This window comes from Squalius cephalus (genome assembly GCF_949319135.1).
Source record: "Squalius cephalus genome assembly, chromosome: 14".
NCBI lineage: Eukaryota > Metazoa > Chordata > Actinopteri > Cypriniformes > Leuciscidae > Squalius > Squalius cephalus.
Genome location: NC_137135.1, coordinates 30,563,377 through 30,589,363, shown reverse-complemented (window position 1 = coordinate 30,589,363; position 25,987 = coordinate 30,563,377). Strand labels below are relative to the sequence as shown.

The window sequence follows — 25,987 nt, the reverse complement described above, 5'->3', positions numbered from 1 at the left end:
TAGAGTTCAAACGGGAGAAAAGAGTGACGGCTCTCGCCTGTGATCTTCAAAAACTTTGGGGGAAAAAAGGGTTAATATTAATTGGACTGGAAGTTGAGTCGAGTTGAAACAAGTTTTTTCATCAAATGTCTTTGGTTAGGGCACATGGTCCAACCAAGGTTATTATCCATTTTAAGTTAATTATGTTTCTTTTTTCTTTAGATTCAGTATAGTCTAAAATAAATTCCCAAAGGATATAATCAAGCCTTAAGGCACATTCAAATTCAAATTCAAAATGCTTTATGGTCTATCCTCATAGGGGGAGAAAATTGTCTTCAAACAATAAGTTATAACTATAACCATAATTATAATAGCGTCTGTTTATTATAAGTACATGCTGCAGTTTTTTCATCTGCTGCTCTGATTACTCAAGTTCTTTGTATTCTGGTAGGCTGTCAATGTTTTTATCGTTCATCAGCTGGAAAAAAATTGTTCTGAAAGAAAATCCAACGATTTAGTTCTTCTGTGTCGTTCTTATTATAGTTATTATGGTGTGGACTTGCATATTCTGACAGAATTAGAATGATTATTAAAACATAATAGCTATTTACCCTAGAGTTTTTACTTGTTGAATATCCTCATGCACTCAGAAATATGTCACATTTCAGAAGTAGACCGGCGTAAAATGGGTTGTGCAAACCGTCTCATGTTGACTTGATGACTTGATGGGTTGTGCATACCGTCTCAATGCAAAATTCCTTAAATAAAATACAAATATTAAAAAAATAACCACCGAATTAATAAAATGTCTTTGGCTAGGTCTTCTTAAGAGAGTGCCATGCAAAATTCAAACCTCAAATATCAGGCATTACTTTATTCTCTCCTACACTGAAATTATACATATACAGTGCGTGTTGAGCAATTTAAAAATGTACTTTGCAGTGAGAGAAGCACTGTTTGTACCTTCAAGACATTCACCTACTGCAGCCAAAGATATTCTCAGAGACCAGCTATACTCATTTCAAACCCTGAGTTTGCTAAAGCTGTTCACTACAGGGATATATACTCTGCACTCGACTGGTAATTCAGGGTGACAGCTCTCTACAAAATCTCTCGGTTTCAGCAAGTTTTCGGTTATGTCAGCTAATCCTTCCCATGGATGCCCTAGTGGGTAGTTTCAGTACACTTGCCTCTGAGTCAGTTTTCATAGGTTAATCCTACTCTAAAATTAAAACCCCAAATCAATCGTTCTAAAATTTTAAAGATGAAGACCAATGTTTCCTTTCATTTTCCCATTTTCTTTCCAGAAGTCAATTTAAGAACAGTATTAAGCCTGCAGTGCTCGTGGGCATGCTTTGTTCAAGCTCGTATAGTTGTACAGTTCTGACTCTTATAAGCTATTGATTGTGCTGGGTCCAGTGTAATGTGAGTGGGGATAATTGTTTCATTTTGTTGGAATTACAGCAAGACAGAAGTGAGTCACTTATACTAAAAAGTGAATTGGTTTGTGATATAAATGTATGTTTTGACCCCACATCATGCAACTATTTCCAAGAAAAACTAAAAGTAGAGCTTGGATTCATCAAAAATGGATTGAAATTGATGGGGGTTCTTTAACAGAGTCAGACTGAATGTGAGTTTGCAGTTGATTGTCAAGTATTTTTGAGCTAAAGACCTATGATAATGGTTAGCATTTGCTAGTCTGTGTGGTCTAGATAGCAACCAGTGAAGGGGGTAGTAATACATTACAAATAACGCAAGTTATGTAATCAGATTCAATTGCAAGTAACAAGCAAGTAATGCATTACTTTTACATTTACAACAGAATATCTGAGTTACTTTTTCAAATAAGTAACGCAAGTTACTTTTTGTATTGACCGACAGCTCTCCTGTCCACATGTTGAGAGTAAGTGCAGAGGCGTTGTGTGTGCTGTGTGTGAACATGATGGGTATTGTAGTTCTAGACTAAATGTGAACATGCATTTACTCATCTCACTTCCACAAAAACACATTCAGTATTTTGCAAACTCAGAATATTACACAAACCTATAATAATTATGTTAAATTACACAAATATACTTTATGTACTTAATCTCACTTTATTCACCAATGTCTTCGCTTTTGACCTTAAAGCATGCTAATAAGCAAAAGAATAAGCAAAAAATAAACCTCATTATATATATATATATATATATATATATATATATATATATATATATATATATTTGTTTTTATTGCTAAAATAAGATTGTGGAACTTTCTTCTCCTGCATCCTATTCTTCTGCAATCCAGCAGAAGGCTTATTCATTTCACTTTTGGTGTGAAATAGCCTTTACATTGCCCAAAAAAATTAAATTAAATAAAAAAAAAAAAATATATATATATAGAACCTTTTCTATATATATATATATTTTCTATATATATTCTATTTTCTATATATATTGCATTACTTTTCATTAAAAGTAACTAAGTAACACAATTAGTTCCTTTTTAGGGAGCAACGCACTTTTTCAATACCTTTAAAAGTAACTTTCCCTAACACTAATAAAAATAAAAATAAAAATAAAAAAAGTTACATAGCATGAATTATACACAATAAGACCAGGAATATGCAAGCTCAATTTGCTATAGTGAAACTTTTGTTTTTGTAGCTGTAACTTCCGATCTAGTGATTAGCAGCTTTTTTTCTACATGTATAAACTCTTTCACGCACTAACTGTAAAACTGGGTCTCTCATAAATGCCTGATAAAAAGCAGATGGCTATACGCTCCCCAACCCTCTCCAGAGTAAACACAAGCCTGGTCCTCTCAACCTTCATGTAGATATGATGTGTACGAGCAGCCCAGGCTGAAAGAGAAGTGAATCGTCAGATCTAAGCTGAACTCTTCACACGTCTCTGCTGTGAGAGAGACCCAGTCCTCATTAAAATCAATTTCTAGAGAGCAGTAAATGCGGGACCATGTGTCACGCAGGTTGAACGCAGACCTCATGGACTGGTGGGCAATGGCAGTGTGCCGCCCTCAACTGCTGATCCAGGGAGAACAAAACTCCTGGACTGAAAACAGAACCCTTCATGCATTTACATGGAGCTCTGTCTCCCAGCATAAACCGACGTGACATGAATACATATTGCATGAACTTGGATAACTTCTGTTCTGCTATGTCAGCCTAACTCAGACACAAAGGTGGCAGAAATTGTGGTTTTGAATGTGGCTAGATATGTGCTATTATTTGAGCTCAGCATCTGCTAAAGACTTATATCATCAGAAACAAAAGAGTTCACAAGAAAAACGAATCACTTTTTATAATGTTCAATGCAATTCTACGTTTAAAAGTAACGTTCCCCAATCCTAAAGCGCATGGCATTAGCTGCATGCTCACAAAGGGTTATTCTGACTTCGCCATGTGTGATTTTAAGCACTTGTCTTTTGCTAAATGCTAATTACTCCCTCATTAACAGACACAGCCTAACAACGTGTTTGGGTTTGACCAACAGTGGAGAGATACACGATCTCACTGCGGAGCGCTAACAAGCGACGTGATGACAGATAAATGTGAGCTGCGGATGCAATCAGAACTTATTATCTGCTTTGTCAAAATCCTGTATTCTCATGGCCCTAATGGAGCCCTTTTGTTATAACAATCTGACCCATTGTGCTTTTCTTGGCGATTGTCCTACTTGCATCTCCTGCCGACAAAGAGAGCAGTCGCCATTGAGAGTATTTATAAAAGAATCTGGATGACTGTGAGAACTAATTTGTCAGCTTTTCAATTCACTTTGTGAGAGGTTATCCTCCAAATGTCTTTGGAAATTGGAAGTCCCTTTTTTGTGATCCAGTATGTATAGATCGTGGACTGTTGAGTGATTTTCTGTTCCTGATTCTCTCCTTCTTTCTCTCAAAGGAGCGACCAAAGACATGGGGAAAATGCTGGGGGGCGAGGAGGAGAAGGATCCTGATGCTGAGAGAAAGGAGGAAGAAAGACAGGAAGCCCTCAGGCAACAGGAGGAGGAGAGGAAGGCAAAGTACGCAAAAATGGAAGCGGAGAGGGAATCGCTTCGACAGGGCATCAGGGACAAGGTAAATCTATCATGAGATAATTGACCGTTATGAGGTGTCAAGATGTTCGTATGATCGCTCACGGTAGTCTAGGCCAGGGTTATTATCGCTAGCTAAACCTCAAACTAAAACCATGAGAAATGAGAAATGAGAAAACTTGAACTTTTTTTTATTTCAGCTACTTGCCAAGGCAACATTTATCATTTTCATTCATTCGTTTATACACTATATATAGACCTATTAAAATAAAACTAATAAAAAATGACAAAAAATTTAATTAAAGTGAAAACAGAAAATATAAATATAAAAAAATCTAACTATAATTGTAAATCAGTGATACTAAAAATAACACTGGCCAAGTGATTCTCAAGCTGTGGTAAAATGCTAAAAATATTTACATATGTACATTTTATTTTACTCTTAGAAGAAAAAAGTTCATATACAGTATACAAACTTTTAGGCGTTTACCGTTTTAATTCATTTGTTTTAATTCACAATTTGTTTTATTACTAGAAAAACATTAAATAACCCGTTAAACCTGGAAGCATTATGCAATCATTTAAGACATTCCTCTTTATATAACTGAGTCAAGAACCATAGGGTTCTAAATAAAACCCATCTTTCCCCGTTAAAAAAAAGAAAAGAAAAAATTGTATGATCATGTTTTGTTTTTGTTTGAGAATCACTGATCTTTGTATTTAGAAAATAATATAATAATACACTGCCTTTCAAAAGTTTGGGATCAGTAAGATTTATAATGTATTTAAAATACGTATTTTCTGCTCACCAAGGCTAAATTTATTTAATAAAAATATTATAAAAAACAGTAAAAAAAAATTAAAAAAATAATCAGTAATATTGTCCAATATTATTAAAATTTAAAATAACTGTTTTCTGTTTGAATATATTTTAAGATGAATTTTCAGCATCATTAATCCAGTCTTGATCCTTCAGAAATGATCCTTCAGAAATCATTCTAATATGCTGATTTGCTGCTCAAGAAACATTTATTATTATTACCAATGTTGAAAACAGTTGTGTACACTTTTTTTTTTCAAGATTCTTCAAAGAACAGCATTTATCTGTAATAAAAAGTTTTTGTAACATTAAACACTACCGTTGTGAAAGAAATTACAGAAATGAATACTTCTGTTTAGTCATCCAAAAGTGACAGTAAACAGTCCCTCCAGTTTTTCGCGATTCCGCGATCGCTGAATACAACGCAAAATCAACAAATTGTCGCATTTTTTTGCGATCCTGCATAATTCCTAATTTAACCGCAAAATAATCACAAAAATGAAAAAGACCTCACAAAACATTAAATTATAATCACCCAATTGAAAAATCTCTAGTTTAATTAAAGTTTCAATGCATTTTACGTGGATACAGATGTTGCGCACGCGTGATGTCTGTGAGCGGTCTGTCAGAAACATGGCGAAAGAAAATTTCTCACCTGCCCTCTCACATAAGCGCGATGGAGCGGGCTAAGCAATATCCTGATATATTACACGAGAGCATGCACGAGAGTGGGGGTAAATTGTTTTGTGTTGACCGAGTGACTGCCTGACTGCAGTGTGTGTGTGTGTGTGTGTGCGTGCGTGCGTGTGTGTGTGACTGACTGCGTGTCACCGCCTGTCAGCGTAAATTCTCTTTATAGCGCTTGAACAAATACACATAGCAACAATTACTTCAAAATATTAATCTTGGCGAGTATTTACGTAAAACTATCTGTAATAACTGATTGGGACGTTTGTCATTACTGCAGTAGGTCTTAAAGTGACAGTAACCTAATTTACCTGCTGTTGTCAGTGTTGTTAATGTTAATCAAGCAACAACAATAGCTACAGCACAATTAAAAAAAAACCTAAATTATCCACTGTTTGTAACTGTATCCTTGTATTTATTTGTCCTGTTTTGTTTCTTTTTGTTATTTGTTCCTGTGTTCTTATTTCATTACTGAGTGTTTACTTGATTATTTAAATCATTTCTTGGATGGATGTTCCTGGTTGTGCCCATAGGTTGTTTTAAAAGTTAATTTGATGAGAATTTGATTAGACCAAAATAAACAAGCTTTATGCATTTTGTTTGTGATTTATGTCATGTATGACTATTGTGCATCTGACATAATACTTTTATGGTAAATGTGATGTCCTAATTATAAAATATAAAAATCGCAAATTTTTTCGCAAATTTCTGGAAATTACCACCACAAAATCAGTCATTTTGATCGCAAAAATCACACAAAAAAATCGTGAAATCCTGGAGGGACTGAGTAAAGACATTTATAATGTTACAAAAGATTCTATTTCAAATAAATGCTGTTCTTTTGAACTTTCTATTCATCAAATAATCAAAAAATATACACAACTGTTTTCAACACTGATAATAATAATAAATGTTTCTTGAGCAGCAAATCAGCATATTACTGGCGTAGACACTGAAGACTGGCGTAATGATGCTGAAAATACAGCTTTGCATCACACAAATAAAAAATATTTTAAAATATATTCAAATAAAAAAATTACTTTATAATATTCCATAATATTACAGTTTTTTTGTTGTTTTTTTTGTATTTTTAATCAAATAAATTCAGCCTTGGAAAAATGCAAACTTACCCATCCCAAACTTTGAACGGCAGTATACTGTATGTTGCAAAGTAGTGATTCACAGTGAATGGTGAATTATACAGACCACATAAATACATAAAGCATATGGTATTTATTTTTCTTTGTTTGTTTCACTTTTGGGGAGGCTGAATGTAGTTGAGTGGTGCGTTGCGTATGAGAATGGAGGGCTCTGAGGGTGCATGCTGTGAACCAGAGGGACTGGAAAAATAACAGTCTAGCTCTGGCAAGCATTCCATTACTGTGGAGGCTGTGGAGATTGACTGTGCTTGAGTCCCTCCGCTCATACTGCCATATGGCTGCTTTACTGTGCAATAATAAAAGAAAAGAAAAAGGTGTCATGGAAGGGAAGACCCAGGGATTACTAAAATGAAAATGTTGTTCTAATAAAAGACAGTGATATTTCACAGCTTCATCACATTATTACAAATATTATTACGTTATGCATTGCAGAGTATTAGTTCATCTACATTCATATACTGTAGAACTGCCATTAAAAGTGCAATTAATTTGCTCTCATTTAAATGTATATGAGCTTTACTGTTTGTTACAGAATGTTTTTTAATTATATTTTAATGAAAGTTAATTTATGAATTGTTAGATGTAGTCTTTAGGCAGATTATATTAAACAGTCTTTTAGAATGATTTTAAAAATACCACAGTATATAGACCAGTTACTTCATCATACATTCTGCAAACCACAACAGCTGAATTGGAAGATTCCTGAAAATGTTTTTCTTCAGTATGCATTTACAAGCCGAAAACTTGTATAAATGACATCAAGAACATTTGCTTCATCAGATGTACTAAAGTCAGAGCTAAAAATAATTATTCTGCTTAACAGAATTGGCATTTACGAATTTGTCATGATAATTTACCTCGGGCTCCTGAGTCTCAGAGATTGAATGGTTGCGCACAATAGAATGATTTCCCTTTGTGAGCAAACTGAGTTGGAGTAAAACAGATATATTTTTATGCAAAGCCATGTTAAGAGAGGATGGGAGGCCAAAGAAAGCCTGTCTTTTTTCTGCTATAAGCCATCACCCCATGGGTCTAATTTACCACAAGGATTAAGGCAGAATCTTCATATTCTGTTCAAAATGTGACTGCAATACTGATGGAAGTCCTTATGTCTTGTCCACGATGGCTGAACTTCAGGGTTTGCCATGCACTCCCTTCAAGTAACCCATTTAAGTATTTCTCAGATTAAGCTGCATTAATACGATTTCATGTCTACATAAGGGATGGAATCCATATTATTCCTAATTCTAGATAGTTTAAGAAAAGTAGAAAATCATTGTTTATAAGGTCAGCTTCTGATTGCACGAGCTAGTTTGTGACCTCAGTAGTCAGAGGAAGAAATCATCCATTGTTTAGTCCATTTATTGGCAAGATGTCACAATTATATATGTCTCAGAGCAGCAAAGAGTTCTAAGGGGGGTATATTGCCCTAAACATCTCTATAAATCTCCTTCCTTCCCATTAATATACATCATTCCTCAGGATGCGACTGTGATTCCCGGAGCGATACAGGAAATAGAACCCATAATTTGCAGGTTGTACGAGTTAAAACAAGCAATGCATACACACAGTATATACATGCACACCTTCAAAAGTATTTAAAGGGTCATTAAGATTTTTTAAGGGTTATTGAGATTTAAAGAGTCATTAAGATTTTTTTTAATCATTTTGATTAATAGTTTTGCTGTTTATTCAGCAAGGAAACATTAAATTGATTAAAAGTGACAGTAAAGACTTTTATAATGTTACAAAAGACTTTTATTTTAAATAAATTCTGTTATTTTGAACTTTCTATTCATCAAAGAATCCTGAAAAAACATGTATGATCTTTACCACAAACATATTAAACAGCAAAAACTGTTTTCAGAAATGAAGTGAATCAGACACTGAAGACTGGAGTAATGATGATGAAAATTCAGCTTTGATCACAGGAATAAATTACATTTTAAAAGAGAAAATAGTTGTACATTTCGATAATATTTCACTCTATTATTGTTTTTACTGTATTTTTGATTAAATAAATGCAGCCTAGGTGAGCAAAAGAGAAAAAAAAAAAACCTTAAAAAATTGTAACAAACTTATACAGTATATATGTTGAGCACATACTGTAACAGCAAGAGCACAATTAAAGTGGAAGATTCTTTCATTCTCTCTTTGTGGTCTTATAGTGTAGCCAAAAGGGTAAAACAGTTGAATGGGCAAGAATTAACGAGCCTCAGACCCTTTGGGGGTGAAACAAAGACGAAATGGACCATTTGTCATCTAAGTACTTCTCTAATGAAGTGGATTTCCTTGCCAATATTCGGCACACCATTTAAAATCAGGGCATTTATTTGTAAATGAGAAAGTGTCTCTGATCTAAATGAAGCTTCTGTGAATCACTAAGCTAACTGCCAAGCCCAAATAATTACATTGACTTGCCAAATGGCAGTCTGCCAAGGTTTTATGGACATACACCATCCCAATTTAAATGTTTCTAACATTCATGTCATGAGACAATCTAGAACTGAGCGAAGCCAGAATTCTCCAATGCTCAAACATTTGTATGCTAATCAACAGGAAATAGTCCTGAATGCGATTCATCAAGGAAATTTCCTTTCCTTTCCTTTCCTTTCCTTTCCTTTCCTTTCCTTTCCTTTCCTTTCCTTTCCTTTCCTTTCCTTTCCTTTCCTTTTAGAGTGTCTAATACATGCATAAATAGATTAATTTATGCTTTGCAGCAGACTCTTTTATCCAAAGTAACTTATATACTGAATTCAAGGTATACATATCAGGCCTGACCCCCTTTTTGTGTGTATGCCTTGGACGGGAATTATTTAAATGAGGAATTTTGTGATGTGTTTATTCCCGGAAGAAACCTCAAGACTACAAGGCAAACAGTGCGCACTGATATAGAGAATAAATCTATTTGGAGAGGACTTTGTGCTTTGTAACTTTGCAGACCTTTTTCAAGCTCAAACAGCAACATTACACACTAAAGAAAGCTGAAAATGTATATACATTAAAAAAAAACAATATGTCCGCTATAAATTTTGGGTTTCTTAAAAATGATACAGCAGAAAAACTGCCAAAAACTGTTTAAAAACGAGTTAACAGCAAGAGGTGACATTCTAGTGGAAAGGCCTAACATGCTGCTGTGTATTTTTCAGTATGGTATAAAGAAGAAGGAGGAGAAGGAGGCAGAAGCCCAGGCAGCCATGGAGCAGGCGTCAGAGGGCAGTCTGACCCGTCCCAAGAAAGCAATCCCCGCCGGCTGCGGGAATGAAGAAGAGGAGGAGGAAAGCATCGTGGACACCGTCATGAAGTTCCTCCCGGGCCCGCTTCAAGATATGTTCAATAAAAAGTAACAGCATTCCACGACAAGTCGTGATAAAACGGGAATCATTAATGTCATGAAAGCCACCTCCTCTTTCCCCTTCCCCTCTCTCTCTCTCGCATTTGTTCTAAGATCTCTGGACTCAAATCGTGTGCCATAACATCTGTCTTTAGCTGCGATACAAGTGACTTTTTTTTATTATTATTAAAAGAATGAGGAAAAATACAATTTGTGCACTAGAAATGTTACATTGCAAACGCTCTGCTTAAAGACAAATCGAATGCCCCCTGAGTCCAGACCTTAGAGCAAGAATATTCCTCATGCTTCATTAATTTTGTTTGTAAATAGCAAATGAAAAAATAACTGTATATGACTTTAGGATATATATATCAATATACCTATATATATATAGATATATATATATATATATAAATATACAATGACTATGAGTACAAGCCATAATTTATCTTGGAGGGATTTCTCCAATCATATCATATTTTTGATTGTTGCTCTGTTATAGTTATTATTAATGAATCCATGTGGTTTACCTATATATATACTGTATACAGATTCATTTAACATCCATACTTCAAACTAGTATACAGTTCCTGCCATCATGAATTGTCACATTGTATCCGATTGAAATGACTGAAAACTGTAATATGGAAGAGAAAGTACATGATCTGGCTGTTTTGCTGTTTCTTTTAAGCATGCTACCATTTTTTTTTCTTTATCAGTACACTATATCCAATTTCATTTAGCATTTTTAGCTGAAATACACTGAAATTTAAGGCAATAACTATGGTTTTGGATTTTGTTGTCCGACATTGTACACCAGTGTTAAATTGCATATTGCTCGCAACTCTGTAGATCTTCGTTTGGAGAAAAACAGACTGTACGTCCCTCATTACGGTGTCACGCGCATTCACATCACAATCTTGTAAACTGGATTTGATTGATTAAAAAGGAATCACAAATGTTAGCTAGCCACAGCGAGAGAAACCATAGCGCTATGTGTTTCTTGAATTGACTTGTTTGTGCTTTTACAGTACTTAAGATTGTGGATCGATCACATACAACTACAATTGGATCAATAGGGCTATACATATAAATAATGATATAATCTCTTCATCTTCACTGCTGTACAGTAGAATCTAGTTCTTTAGTGTCTACATTTATTTACGTTAGCTCTCACAACATGGTTGTGAGCACACATTACGTAAACAGACAGTGACAATGGTGCAATATTTGTTTCTAAATGAAGATGTCCTGTGTCCGTTGGTTGTTTATGGGACCCTGATCCCAGATCAGCAATAACAGACAATCTTCATGGCTATGTATTCAGCTTATTTGCTAGAGAATGTTTGTGTGCAAATGCCGTGTTGTCTTCCTAGTATCAGTCAAGCGAGCTTAGTAAAAGGAAACTGGAGAAGGACGTTGCGCGATTCCTACTTTTTAGAGTCTGTAAACAAAGCCTGGCTCTTATTTTATGAGCTACAAACGGATCTGACTCGTGCTTTATGCCTGCTTGTCGCTAGTTTATGTATGACGTTATTTCTCGTTGTTGTAACTGCATTGACGAGAGGGAAAACAGCGGAACTGATTTCAGATTTCAGAAAATCAGATTTGAAAGACGCAACGTCAGATTGTATTATCCATCCTCTCTTTTTTACTAAGAAAATAAAAAGATAAGCTACTTGGCCGTGGTTTGATAGCGTGTGCTTGTATTCTCATTAGATTATGTCTGCAATTACTGTAAATAACAACGCGTTCAGGAAATCCTGTTAGTCGCAGATGTGTATGTTTAGATTTTAACAACAGTCAAGATTCAGAAAAATACAACTAGGAATCAGCCTGCCATTCCGTTGTTTTGAACATTCCGAATATTCCAGACATTCCACCCAATCCATGCTGGCCTGTGATTGAAGAGAGAAACGTTTTTTCAGCGTCTCGATAAAGCGTACGATAAGCCGTAGCTTTGAGAGTAAAATAGTGTAGTTTTAAAGCACATGGGACTTAAACAAGGAGTTCATTCAATTTATATTAAAGTTTATTATATGAATGTGCTACAGTTTAGAGTGGTCAAGCATCCTGAATGTTGTCAGATTTTACTGCCACTTGTGTTTAAGGCCTTTACTCACAAGAAGTGATGATGTCAGCTGTACCACTTTCAGAAAGATGAGATTCAGCTCAAAACATTAGCATAGCATTAGCACAGTAAGCGAAATACGTGCAAATGACTTAATATCTCACATTTCTGCCACCCAGAGTGTACTTTACAATCGACAGAGGCCATTTTTGGAGCACAAACACGATTTTTCTAGATGAATATCAACTGCCCTCGATTCTGCCGCTCTTATAGTGTGACGTGGTGAATTGTCATCAGCTGCACTGATAAATAAATACTGCCCGAAACCCATCACTCATCCTATATCATCACCTGTTTTATTAAACCAAAGAGTGTTCCTGTTTTGTGAGATTGTCTGCTGTTATTATTTGAACTCTTCTTCTTAATTTTAATGTTGTTATTTGACATTATTCTCTAAAGTGGTGTAATATGCGACTACCATGTCAGTTCTTTGGGCTTTGGGTTTTGTGATTGTCTTAAACAGATTCCTAAAACAAAGAACAAAAGAAATGATCACACAATTAAAATTTAAAGTTTAAAAACAATCAACAACAAAACATTCACCCATTCCCTGAGCATCTTTTGTATGTTTACTTCAGTACTGTATAAGTAAAAAAATTGCATACTCATCATGATGTTCTCTAAATGTAAATCAACATTTGACATGCATTTACTCAAAGTCATTCCGTGTCTCTCAGATGCTAATGAAGATACTGCCTAACACAGAAACGTTATGAAATATTCCATTGTTGTTATATGAATGTACGTGTCTACTGTTCTACTGCATTGTCCTATGTGGTAATCTTGGTTATCTTGGTGTGATTTTCAGTCTGTAATCTGTTACTGTCTCTAGGTGGTTGTATTTTGGAAAAATTCTGTTTCTTATTTTAAGTCACAGTAGATTCACCTCCCTCTCTCTTTGTTGATGAATTGTATGCATGCATATGATGTGCACTGTAGGTGAGGTTGTAAATGATATTTCTGTGTGTCCTCTGTGTTTTTCGAGCGCTCCACCTGTAGGCCTCACTGCATGCCCGTTATAGACAGATTTTAGACTGTAACATTCCTGCCAAATGGAATCACCACACACGGATAATAAAGTGATTTCATATAATTGTTTTATGGTTGTGTGTTCCTGCTTTCGGCTGGGCAGCAAAATCTCCTGTTATTTGAGGTGGAAGGAAAACAGAAACAGACATTCTAACCTTTGAAACAAGATTTCGTTCAAAAGCAACAGTTGTACAAAAGACTTGCTTTCAGAGTCTTTAATACAGCTGTATTTTGACTTTACTGTGCTAAATCAGTGCATTAAGAAAAAATACATTTGTTTTCAAGATGCATTCTTTGAAAACAAGTCATATCGTATGCAGTGATTCAAGGGTTTTTAACAATTAAAAAACATAAAAAAAAAAAAAATTGCAGTGACCACTGATCTATATAATGAATATGATGACTATAATCTATGTCATTCTATATAGATCAGTGAGTGTGACCCTGTTTTACGTAGAAAATTGTATGTCGATCCAAAAATGTATTATTTCTGCATTAATTTCTCGTTTTACATTCTTTCGATGCTGCTCTACACATTTTCAAAAAAATAAATAAAATTCAATAAACGTTAAAGGGCTTTGAACAGAATAATCTGTCTCATTCAAATTATGATTAGATCCTCTTTTCCAAAAGATGAAACTGGTAAATCTCACTACAAAAAAAAAAAAAAAAAAAAAAAAAAAACATTAGGGATGCCAAATGATTTAAAGTAATATTCCTCTTTAAACAAAAAACTTTGGTTTGTTTGCCCAAACCATAATGGTCATGACGCATACATTTTATTATGACTTCTGGATTGTGCAAAAATATACTTGCACCTTTGGATTAATCAGATAATATGAATTAATTTATGTCAACATTGACATAACCTAGTGCATGTTATTAGTCATCACATGCCTGTATACTTACAGAATGACTCTAAATCATTTGTACTATATATATATATATATATATATATATATAAAAGTACAAAAGTACAAAAAACATCATTGTATGTGCTCATAAAAACAAAGTAAATCCAGAAAAAAGTGGGTGGTCTGATGAAAAGCTGGAAAGCTGATGGAAATTTTATTTGCAGTTGCAGTGTGCCAACTTTCTTGATTTACTTTATGTCCTCACCTATAGACATGAAGAATGCAGGTTACCATAGTGACGATGACTAAAGTAAACATTCAAGACGACGACCTCTATGAGAACAGGATGACACAATAACTGCGTCTCATTTCGAAGGTTGCATCCTCAGGAGGTCGCATTTGAAGGCTGCATACGACATCGAGGCGTTAGATCTTTTTTAGACCTTAGACCTTTTTAAAAATTGCAATCAAAATGCCCTGTCCACAGTGAAAAGTCATATAATTTAAAATATTTTGCCATTAATTGCTAGTTTAGAAAACATATTAGACGTGAATTTTAAGATGGCACCCCCTCACCCATTCAAGAGCTAAGTGATTTTGAGATTTAATATAGCATGATAAAACCTAAATGCTATATCAGCACATACATGGGAAAGTTGTTTTGGTTCCCTAAATTCCCACTGGTCTAAAACCTGTAACGAATGTAAACCACTTACAACTTATGACTCCTATGTTGCTCTTTAAACTGCACAAGGGGGAAATCAAGAGACTAGAGCTCTAATTGTGTAGTATAGAGTATTCATGCATATCCATTTACTACCATGCCTGTGCTTTTGTCCCGATGCACACACTCCACTTCCTGCTCTACAAAAACATGAGACTGCTGGAGAAAAAAAAATCAATTCCATTATCATTTACGCTCAAGGGTGGCCTTTTCATACTCAGCTGCTTTCTTCGTCTCAGAACAGCTCTGTGCTGGTAGGAGAGCAGGCTTCAATTGGCGTCCTGCGGTCATGAAAAGTTTATGTCAATTAAACGGTCTCTACTGAGTCCTGCATGAGGAGACCCTTATCCCACCTTACATAAGAAAAGTTTCTGAGGTAATCTCTCAAGGTGGCTTTCTCCACAACCTGAATTCAGCTTATTTTAAAGGGTTCGTTCACCCAAAAGTTAAATTTCTGTTATTAATTACTCACCCTTTTGTCGTTCCAAACCCAATTTGATTTGAATGTGTCTATATGTGATCTCTATATGAAAAAGTCATACATTTTTGGAACTTAATGAGGGTGAGTAAGTAATAATAGAATTTTCATTTTTTGAGTGAACTATCCCTTTAAGGAGGACACAAATATAAACAAAATGACTGTCGGGAGGCTTGAATATGAACTTGGCTGTAGGGCCACTGCCAGGGGCCTCTAATGCCTCAGGCAGTTTTCAACACAATTTTCAGCTTTCATCATTTGTATTGGGAATTTATTGTTCCTGTCATACCGGACAAAGTAAAAGTCTAAAGGTCCCTTTCCATCACTTTGTGTACACATTTCTGAAGCCCTAAATCACACGTTGTACCTACTTTCAAAAGTCATCGAGAGTTCGAGTATTTAATACAAGACCAGAAACGCACTACAAAGTCCCTAAGCACTATGACTGCATGCTGTTTGCACTTTTAATACTAGTATGAATGTCTCCAAGAATCACATTATATGAGAAATTTAGCATTGGCAATAAATGATCTGACTAAATAAACTATAAATTCCAGGAATTCTCTAAAATCTGCAGATGAACATATCACTCCAAGAATATAAGAATTCAATCACCTATCCAGACTGTCTCCCAATAAATTTGCATGCCTGTCAGTCAGGACATATCTATTTGCATTCAATAGATTCTGAGATTAGATGTGTAAATGAGGCTGAAGAGGAAAGATTGGGGGGAGAGTTGTATCGTCAAATCTCCATCTGAGCAGCTTCACACTGAGAGATGGAGTTTTTGGCCCCGGAATTGAGATTCATCCTCTGAAATATGATAGCCATTTTTTATGGCCTGGGGAAACCATGATTGACAGCTCCATTGACACGCAAATGGTAAAAAAGAGCATGCGATATGGGATGGAAGAGCAATGATTGAAGATAGCTCTTCTGGGACCTGCAGCTTTTAGGGACAGGTGAGAAGATGGCCACACATTCAGAGACACACACAGACATGTATACAGGCCCCACCTCCTAATGACAGGCACTGACACATTATAGTAGAATTATGGGCTATTTCATTTCAAAGGTTACCCCTGGAGGACTTCTCCATTTCAGCATGTTATAAAGAGCGAGATTGAAGCCTATGGAGATTAGAAAAGCACGGCTGGAGAGACCCTGTGACCTCAATTAATGAGACTGTGTCCTTAGCCATTTTACAGATACAGAGGAGCAGGGACAAAGCACTCTCAGTCGGAAACCCAGATGCCAGAATATTCCAAGTTGATGCATTTAAGCAGTAAACGAAATAAGATAAAGCCGGTTACACTCAGCTGACGCTGCGATGCACGGTTTATGGGCAATAGAGAAATAATAGCTCTGTTACAAGAGCTGCCTACTTAGACAGCATTTTAAGGCATTATAGGCATTGTACTGACACAAAGTCTGTTCCAACAGGGCAAATTATAAAGCAGCATTGAATGCATTCTAAGTGGAGAAGGCAATCCCACAGTGGCGTGTGGTCAAGACCCTTCAAACCCTTTAGAGAAGTGTGTGTGTCAGCCAAACCCCTTAGATGTAAGATAAAGTACCCCCTGAGATTTTAAATTAATATTTCAATAATTTAATGACACAATCAAAGGATCATGGTTCTCTGATGTCAGTTAATGGTTACATGACATGCAAGTAAACATTAACAATATCTAATCCTTTTTTTTAGAAAGTGTTTTATTTGGATTGTTTTTTATTTTAAAATCATTTTTAGGGCTGTGCGACATATATTGCAGTTGCGGTTTGAACTGCGATATGACAGATATTAAATTATGAAATATGAATATGTCTCATATTGCTACTGCTGAGACATCCAGACACAAAGACTACTGGAAATAGTTACTTTCAAGGGTGTTAACACTTGGGTTCATATTTACAACAATACAAATGTTTAATTATAAAATTCTTCACTATCAAACATTCAAACCCTCTTTTAAGGGTTTCTTTTAATTTTAAATTTGATTAAATTAATTATTAGCTTTGATCAACTCACAAACCCCTGTTTGGGGAAACCCTGGGTTAAGTTATAGAAATGATCCAAAATGGTAAACAAGTTTAAAAAAAAATGTTGATTATAAATACATGTTCTGAAAAAGTATCACTAAAATCGTTTTAGGGCTGTGCGACTTGGCCTAAAAATTATTTTTTCATTATTGCAGTTGCGGTTTGAACTGCGATATGACAGATATTAAATTATGAAATATGAAAATGTCTCATCTTGCTACTGCTGAGACATCCAGACACAAAGACACAAAGACTACTGGAAATAGTTACTTTCAAGGGTGTTAACACTTGGGTTCATATTTACAACAATACAAATGTTTAATTATAAAATCCTTCACTATCAAACATTCAAACCCTCAAGATTTTAACAGGTCAAAAACTTGATCTTTTATTTTAGTGGAATATTGGTAAAATGCTGAAATTTCATTTGCATTGCATTCCCAAATGCTCATTTAAACTCACTGAGCTTGCAGAGATTGGAGTTTAAATGAAATGCCAGCCTTTGATTTGATGATTGCGATTTGCTATTTTAGTTTTATTTGATTCATTGTGTTGCCCCATTTGTTTCTTTTAATTTTAAATTTGATTAAATTAATTATTAGCTTTGATCAACTCACAAACCCCTGTTTGGGGAAACCCTGGGTTAAGTTATAGAAATGATCCAAAATGGTAAACAAGTAAAAAAAAAAAAAAAAAGTTAATTATAAATACATGTTCTGAAAAAGTATCACTAAAATCATTTAAACCAATTGAAATGAACAACTTTACTCAATATTTGTGTGTGATATGCATTGCTATGCTCATTAGATTATAGTGTTGTCAGCTTAGCAACATGCTAACATCAAACTCTATTAGACTCTCCTTTGCAGATCTGCTGCTGCATACAGAAAGTTGAGTTAGGACGCTACTTAGCATGCAGTAACACGCTGACTGTATGCAGCCATGAAATCAGACACCCTCTTCTTGAAATCCGATCACAAGTGGTCACAGGAGATGAATTAAAAGATGCATGTTACTACCAATGCAAACAGCGATCTCTCTCGCCTTGCTGCTTGTGATCGGATCACCTGAGGTGGATGTTAATGCCAGGTGTAAACAGAGTCACATTTTTTGTCACACAGCACATCTTGGTGCACACAAACAGGCCTTACATCTGTACACTTGAGTGCCTTGGTTTACATAATGCCTTGTTTTCTGGTGTGTTTGCAGCCCCGAAATAACCTTAAGATACAGAAGGAGCTTAGCTGTGCTTCATGCAGTTTAACGCATCCAGACAGCAGATAGTGCAGCCCCAGTGTGCATTGAAAACATATTTACACAAGCTCTGCTGCCATTGAATATGGCGGTGCTAAATATCACAGCCCATTTTTCCCAAGCAAATCCGCTCTCTTACTTCACGCACTGCATTTCTTTGGATTAAGCTCTGCTAGGCTGCAAAATTGAACTGCCAACCACCTATAGAAATTTGATAACTGAGCCTAATGCACTGAATCCAAATTTCTTTCTTTTTCCGTGGCCCCTGAGAAGAGTGGCGTTAAGTAAATCTGATTTTCATGCTTATTAAAGCAAGCCATACATGAAGAAAGAGAAGACAAATTCAAGAGTTGGTGGAGCATCACCAATATCCCAGAGGGGCCCTTTGATATCTTATTATCTTACTGATTGATGAAACATCTGGGCCACTTAAGTTCAACTCTCTATGGCCAACGAAGCCACCCACGTGTAGTCCATCAGAATACCAATTACTTATTGTGGAAGACCTAATTGGTTCAGAATGAAGTTAAGATGTTCGGTGTACTCAATATGAGGAGTCTAGACAAGATTTATGCAAATGAGAGAAGGTAAATGAATGAATGCCTTTGAAATGGTAATTCCCCAGGGTTTCAGAAGTTGTTGGCTAGGCTGATGACTCCACAATGGCAAAGTCTAATTTTGCATTCTTATTAGGAGCTGTGAACCAAGCCTTTATCAGTGAGGCCTGTTTAACACAGAAATACAACACGACATTATTATAGCTTGGCAAGATACAAGCTACTTTTAATTTAAAGATAAACAACACCTGGGACAATTAGTTGTGCATATGGAGCTGGTTATGTGATGCAAACTTTAAAATGTATTAGTTTATAAATCGTGGTCTACGGTAAAATTGTTTTGAGGGCACACTCATAATATAGTAATATGCCAGGAACCGCACAAAAATAAGTATTTATTAATCGAAAATCTGCCCCTGTAATCATAGATTGTGTAAAAGGGAATAAAAATTGGTGGTGTTTTACTGCCACTAGAGTAAATCTGGAATTTGCTTGTATGTATATTTTTTTGGACTTTTGCCAACATTTAGACACAGTAGAGGCACGTATCCCCAATGAGCCTATGTTGGATGAGGTTTTTGAATTAATCTTGATTAGGGCGACAACATTAAATCTTGAAGAGGTACATTTACACATACAAAAAAAAAAAAAAAAAAAAAATAGAATGTGTAAATGATGAACATTAGCATTGACCTATTTACTATTTATTTTTTTAAATATTAATGTAAATCCAAATATATGAATACAAATTTGCCAAAGCTTTAGAGAGAGGGGATGTTTTAGAGCAGCTTTTGATTATAACTTCATTAAAGCTGTGTTCACAATTCAATATCACATAAAAATGCCATCTATGTCACTGTTGGAAAAAGTATAGTTTGTTACTGGAAAAGCAACACTATAGAAAACAGAACTACTGTCACACAAATGACAAATGTAGCTGTTATATGAAGTGCACACTGTTTTCACAACATACATAGCATGTTTTTACAGTAATAATGAGATGTCATCAAAGCATATTTGCAAAAATATTTCCTTTCAGAGATCAACACACAACACTCTAGAGCTGATCTTAATTACTATCTTGATTAGATTAAAAGTGCTGGTATAGATATGCTACAGATCACAGAATGCAGGGCCAACCAGAAGACAAGGACAAGAGAGGACATCAATTATTTGCATGAGGAAGACACATGCTCTGCAGTGAAATTGGCTATTTCATAGAACCCAGAGAATCATCAAAGGACACTATTAATCCCGGGAGAGATTTTACTCAAATTCATTTGCACAGTTTGAAAGGAGCTATTTTCATATACAGTAGAATGCCAATAGAAAGAAAAAAAAAACTACTTCAAACTCATTTCATTTAGAATTTAAAAGAAAATATCTTTGGAGCCTCTTTGTTCATCCAAACTCTAGTGCTGTGAAATAATGCACTCTTTATAATCTATTATATCCATTATAATCTAGAACATGTTTACAAGGATGTGAAGGATGTAATTTCTGTGCCACTAACCGTAATTGCACAAAATTTTGACTGCTGTCAAAATGGTTTCCCAAACACGCCTCCCGTCTGCCATTGGCCAATCAAATATACACTGCAAAAAAAATGATCGTCGGTCAAAGACTGTAAAAGTGAAAAACTGTTAATTGGTTAACAAGTGTCCTTACTATATACGGTAAAAAACTGTGACATACATTTAATACATTTAATGTAATTTTACTGTAAAATACCATTAAATTGACAGTTTTTGGAAGTGAAAAAGAACAAGTCATTGTATAATTTACAGTAAAAAAACGTAAATTGACATTCCCACAATTCCCTGCGTGACACTTAACATTTGATGTATTTTTGTTGAAATAACTGTTTCTTCATTCTTAGTTTTTTCTAATCAGTTATGACATTAGGGTTTTATGTTACACGGTAGTCCCCAAGTTGCAAGGTTGGTTTTCCGCCTGGGAACGCTGGGGGGAGCGGGGAAAGTCACCAATATCACCAGAACAGGTTGTTTAACCATCCAAATGATTTCTAGACAGTTTTATTAAGTTAAAAAAGTTACCAAGTTCTCCTTTAATACTTCAATAGGTCAGTAAATTATCATTGTATCAGATAATTAAATACGGTTTATTACTGTAAATTTAAGTAAAGTCTGTAAAATCAAAAATGTTGCTACCGTATTTTTTACGGTAAATTTCTGGCAACCACAGCTGCCAGTTTTTTACCGTAAATTTAACAGATTTTTTTTTTACAGTGTATTTCTGCTGTAAACTCATGCCATTGGTTGAGCCAATCTTTCTGTGTCAGACTAGTTTTGAATGTGCTTACTTTTTTTAATGGAATCAGCCTCCAGCATTCTTGTCTCTGCACATTAAACTGGAAAAACGTATTTTAACAACATCAATGTTTAACCTGATAAAACTCTATAAGAGCAGGAAATAGATTCCACTCTGGACTGTATATATGGATATTCAGTTTCCACAACATAAAATATTTCCATTAAGACCAGCCATTGCATATAATGTAATGGAAGTCTGGCTGTTGCCATGGCTCTTGACCAGTAATGGAGGCGAGTGGAGCTACACTGGCAGCTCATGGTCACAGCTTTTGGCATCAGTTAGGCATCGTAAATCACTCTGCCCTCGCCGTTCGAGCAGATCCTTTACAAGGACAGATTACAGCTCCCAGGCAGAGACCCCGGGTACCAGCCTCTTCAATATTGCAGGCTTCAATATTGCAGTTGTGATATATTGTTTCCAAATGAGAAATTACATCACAAATACACAAATATGACAAACATGCCATTGAAATAATGTTAAAAGAATGTACTACTGTATGTTTTTTCTATCTATCTATCTATCTATCTATCTATCTATCTATCTATCTATCTATCTATCTATCTATCTATCTATCTATCTAGAATCATCTGTTTCACAGGAACTGTAAATTCATTGAAACACTAAGAGGCAAGCATTCTTTATAAAGGAAAGCTGCAACTTCATCCACAATGTTTCTTTTATAGAGTGCTGCAGGCGTGACGTCAAAACTCGAAAAATTAGTTCGCCAGTGGTTCTCTTGAAATCTGTCTATGGTTTTTATAATGGGGTTTTTCAATTTATGAGTAAAATAAGGTCTGTGGTAAACATAAACTTGACGATACTTCTACATTAAGTTCTACAACGTAAACTGAACACATTCGATCACACCACAAACTTATCAAGTTACTAACAGCTTTGAAATTCACGTTTTATATATAGGTGTGTTTAATTTACATTGTAGAACAAAGCGTCCAAATGTCGTCAAGTTACGTTTACCACAGACCCTATTGTACTCATAAATAGGGTAGGGTATTGAGAACCGGTTCCAAATTTCCAAGAACCGTGGATTCGATGAGACGTGCATTTCGATTCCGCTTCTCGATTCGATTAATGTAAATCAAAGAACAAAAGAAAAAGAAAATCACTCGCTGACTGAATAACTTTTGTAACTTTAATAAGGATTAATCTATTTATTTTAGTTATAAATAGCAGTGCTATTTTACATTTGATTACATTTGATTTCAATTTCTGTACCTGAACTTTGTTTAGTTGAATTTATTTTTTATTGCAATTTTTTTTTATCTGTCCTTATTATGACCGCCGCTAGCATAGCTAGCGAAAGCGGTCATATAGGGATTGTCAAAGTTTTTTTTTTTTTTTTTTCCCGTCACCTTACTGAATTTTTCGTCAACGATACCAGGGACACCGAAGCACCGGGGAACATGAAATTTGGTGGGCATGTAGCCCCACTAGACTTCTAAGGAAAAATTTCGTTTGGTCCCCGGGGGCCACTCCCCCCCCGCGCTGGGCCCCCCCAAACCCCCAAAAATGCAGTTTTTCCTAAATAACTACCTGAACCGTGGCACCGAGGATGAAGAAATTTTTATGGTATGTTGGTCTACTAGACTTTTACGGAAAAATTTCGTTTGGTCCCCGGGGGCCACTTCCCCCCCCGCGCTTGGGCCCCCTTAAATTTTTCGTCAACGATACCAGGGACACCGAAACACCGGGGAACATGAAATTTGGTGGGCATGTAGCCCCACTAGACTTCTAAGGAAAAATTTCGTTTGGTCCCCGGGGGCCACTCCCCCCCCGCGCTGGGCCCCCCCAAACCCCCAAAAATGCAGTTTTTCCTAAATAACTACCTGAACTGTGGCACCGAGGATGAAGAAATTTTTATGGTATGTTGGTCTACTAGACTTTTACGGAAAAATTTCGTTTGGTCCCCGGGGGCCACTTCCCCCCCCGCGCTGGGGCCCCCTTAAATTTTTCGCCAACGATACCAGGGACACCGAAACACCGGGGAACATGAAATTTGGTGGGCATGTAGCCCCACTAGACTTCTAAGGAAAAATTTTGTTTGGTCCCCGGGGGCCACTCCCCCCCCGCGCTGGGCCCCCCCAAACCCCCAAAAATGCAGTTTTTCCTAAATAACTACCTGAACCGTGGCACCGAGGATGAAGAAATTTTTATGGTATGTTGGTCTACTAGACTTTTACGGAAAAATTTCGTTTGGTCCCCGGGGGCCACTTCCCCCCCCGCGCTGGGGCCCCCTTAAATTTTTCGTCAACGATACCAGGGACACCGAAACACCGGGGAACATGAAATTTGGTGGGCATGTAGCCCCACTAGACTTCTAAGGAAAAATTTCGTTTGGTCCCCGGGGGCCACTCCCCCCCCGCGCTGGGCCCCCCCAAACCCCAAAAAATGCAGTTTTTCCTAAATAACTACCTGAACCGTGGCACAGAGGATGAAGAAATTTTTATGGTATGTTGGTCTACTAGACTTTTACGGAAAAATTTCGTTTGGTCCCCGGGGGCCACTTCCCCCCCCCGCGCTGGGGCCCCCTTAAATTTTTCGTCAACGATACCAGGGACACCGAAACACCGGGGAACATGAAATTTGGTGGGCATGTAGCCCCACTAGACTTCTAAGGAAAAATTTCGTTTGGTCCCCGGGGGCCACTCCCCCCCCGCGCTGGGCCCCCCCAAACCCCCAAAAATGCAGTTTTTCCTAAATAACTACCTGAACCGTGGCACCGAGGATGAAGAAATTTTTATGGTATGTTGGTCTACTAGACTTTTACGGAAAAATTTCGTTTGGTCCCCGGGGGCCACTTCCCCCCCCCGCGCTGGGGCCCCCTTAAATTTTTCGTCAACGATACCAGGGACACCGAAACACCGGGGAACATGAAATTTGGTGGGCATGTAGCCCCACTAGACTTCTAAGGAAAAATTTCGTTTGGTCCCCGGGGGCCACTCCCCCCCCGCGCTGGGCCCCCCCAAACCCCAAAAAATGCAGTTTTTCCTAAATAACTACCTGAACCGTGGCACCGAGGATGAAGACATTTTTATGGTATGTTGGTCTACTAGACTTTTACGGAAAAATTTCGTTTGGTCCCCGGGGGCCACTTCCCCCCCCGCGCTGGGGCCCCCTTAAATTTTTCGCCAACGATACCAGGGACACCGAAACACCGGGGAACATGAAATTTGGTGGGCATGTAGCCCCACTAGACTTCTAAGGAAAAATTTCGTTTGGTCCCCGGGGGCCACTCCAGCCCCCCCCCGCGCTGGGGCCCCCGTAAATTTTTCGTCAACGATACCAGGGACACCGAAACACCGGGGAACATGAAATTTGGTGGGCATGTAGCCCCACTAGACTTCTAAGGAAAAATTTCGTTTGGTCCCCGGGGGCCACTCCCCCCCCGCGCTGGGCCCCCCCAAACCCCAAAAAAATGCAGTTTTTCCTAAATAACTACCTGAACCGTGGCACCGAGGATGAAGAAATTTTTGTGGTATGTTGGTCTACTAGACTTTTACGGAAAAATTTCATTTGGTCCCCGGGGGCCACTTCCCCCCCCCGCGCTGGGGACCCCGTACATTTTTCGTCAACGATACCAGGGACACCGAAACACCGGGGAACATGAAATTTGGTGGGCATGTAGCCCCACTAGACTTCTAAGGAAAAATTTCGTTTGGTCCCCGGGGGCCACTCCCCCCCCGCGCTGGGCCCCCCCAAACCCAAAAAAATGCAGTTTTTCCTAAATAACTACCTGAACCGTGGCACCGAGGATGAAGAAATTTTTATGGTATGTTGGTCTACTAGACTTTTACGGAAAAATTTCGTTTGGTCCCCGGGGGCCACTTCCCCCCCCCCCTGCGCTGGGGCCCCCGTAAATTTTTCGTCAACGATACCAGGGACACCGAAACCCCGGGGAACATGAAATTTGGTGGGCATGTAGCCCCACTAGACTTCTACGGAAAAATTTCGTTTGGTCCCCGGGGGCCACTCCCCCCCCCCCCCCCCCCCCGCCCGCGCTGGGCCCCCCCCCAAACCCAAAAAAAATTCAGTTTTTCCTAAATAACTACCTGAACCGTGGCACCGAGGATGAAGAAATTTTTATGGTATGTTGCTCTTAAGGGCCCACATCAACCTAGCCCATAATCACTCATTTGTGATTTGCGCCCCTCCAATAAAAAATGAAAATGCATTATTATTCTGCTTTAATTGCCCCTATCTTCAGTGGAGATGTTCAGAACTGCACCATATTTCATGTGTATGATTAACTTGACATCCTCTGGGGGTATCCTCTGCTAAGTTTTGTAGAATTTCATCCATGGGGGGGTATAAAATAAATTCATTTATGTGCACATTTAGTGACTGTACACTCATCGGCCTGTAGATGGTGCTGTTGAGCGAAGGGTTGCTGGTTTAGGATGATACTGTCACACACACACATGCAGGAATACAAACAAACGCAAGCATGCACACACACTGACATCCACACGCACAGACACACACCCATACACACACATACAAATCCACATGCACAGACACACACACATAAACACACACGCGCACACATGTACG

General features: G+C 37.2%; 2 protein-coding genes across 6 annotated transcripts in view; one reads left to right on the top strand and one right to left on the bottom strand.

Moving 5' to 3' along the window:
* The window catches only part of cplx1 (complexin 1), a 45,027-nt gene extending 34,694 nt beyond the window's left edge, over positions 1–10,333 (top strand). For all 3 annotated transcript variants that reach the window (XM_079892643.1, XM_079892642.1, XM_079892644.1), the window contains exons 3-4: positions 3,884–4,059; positions 9,833–10,333. In XM_079892643.1, coding sequence (XP_079748769.1) covers positions 3,884–4,059; positions 9,833–10,030 — 374 coding nt within the window. In that variant the 3' untranslated portion in view covers positions 10,031–10,333. The remainder of the gene's footprint in view (positions 1–3,883; positions 4,060–9,832) is intronic.
* Positions 1–25,987, bottom strand: part of pcgf3 (polycomb group ring finger 3) — a 148,052-nt gene that overhangs the window by 4,940 nt on the left and 117,125 nt on the right. The gene's annotated exons all lie outside the window — the stretch shown is intronic.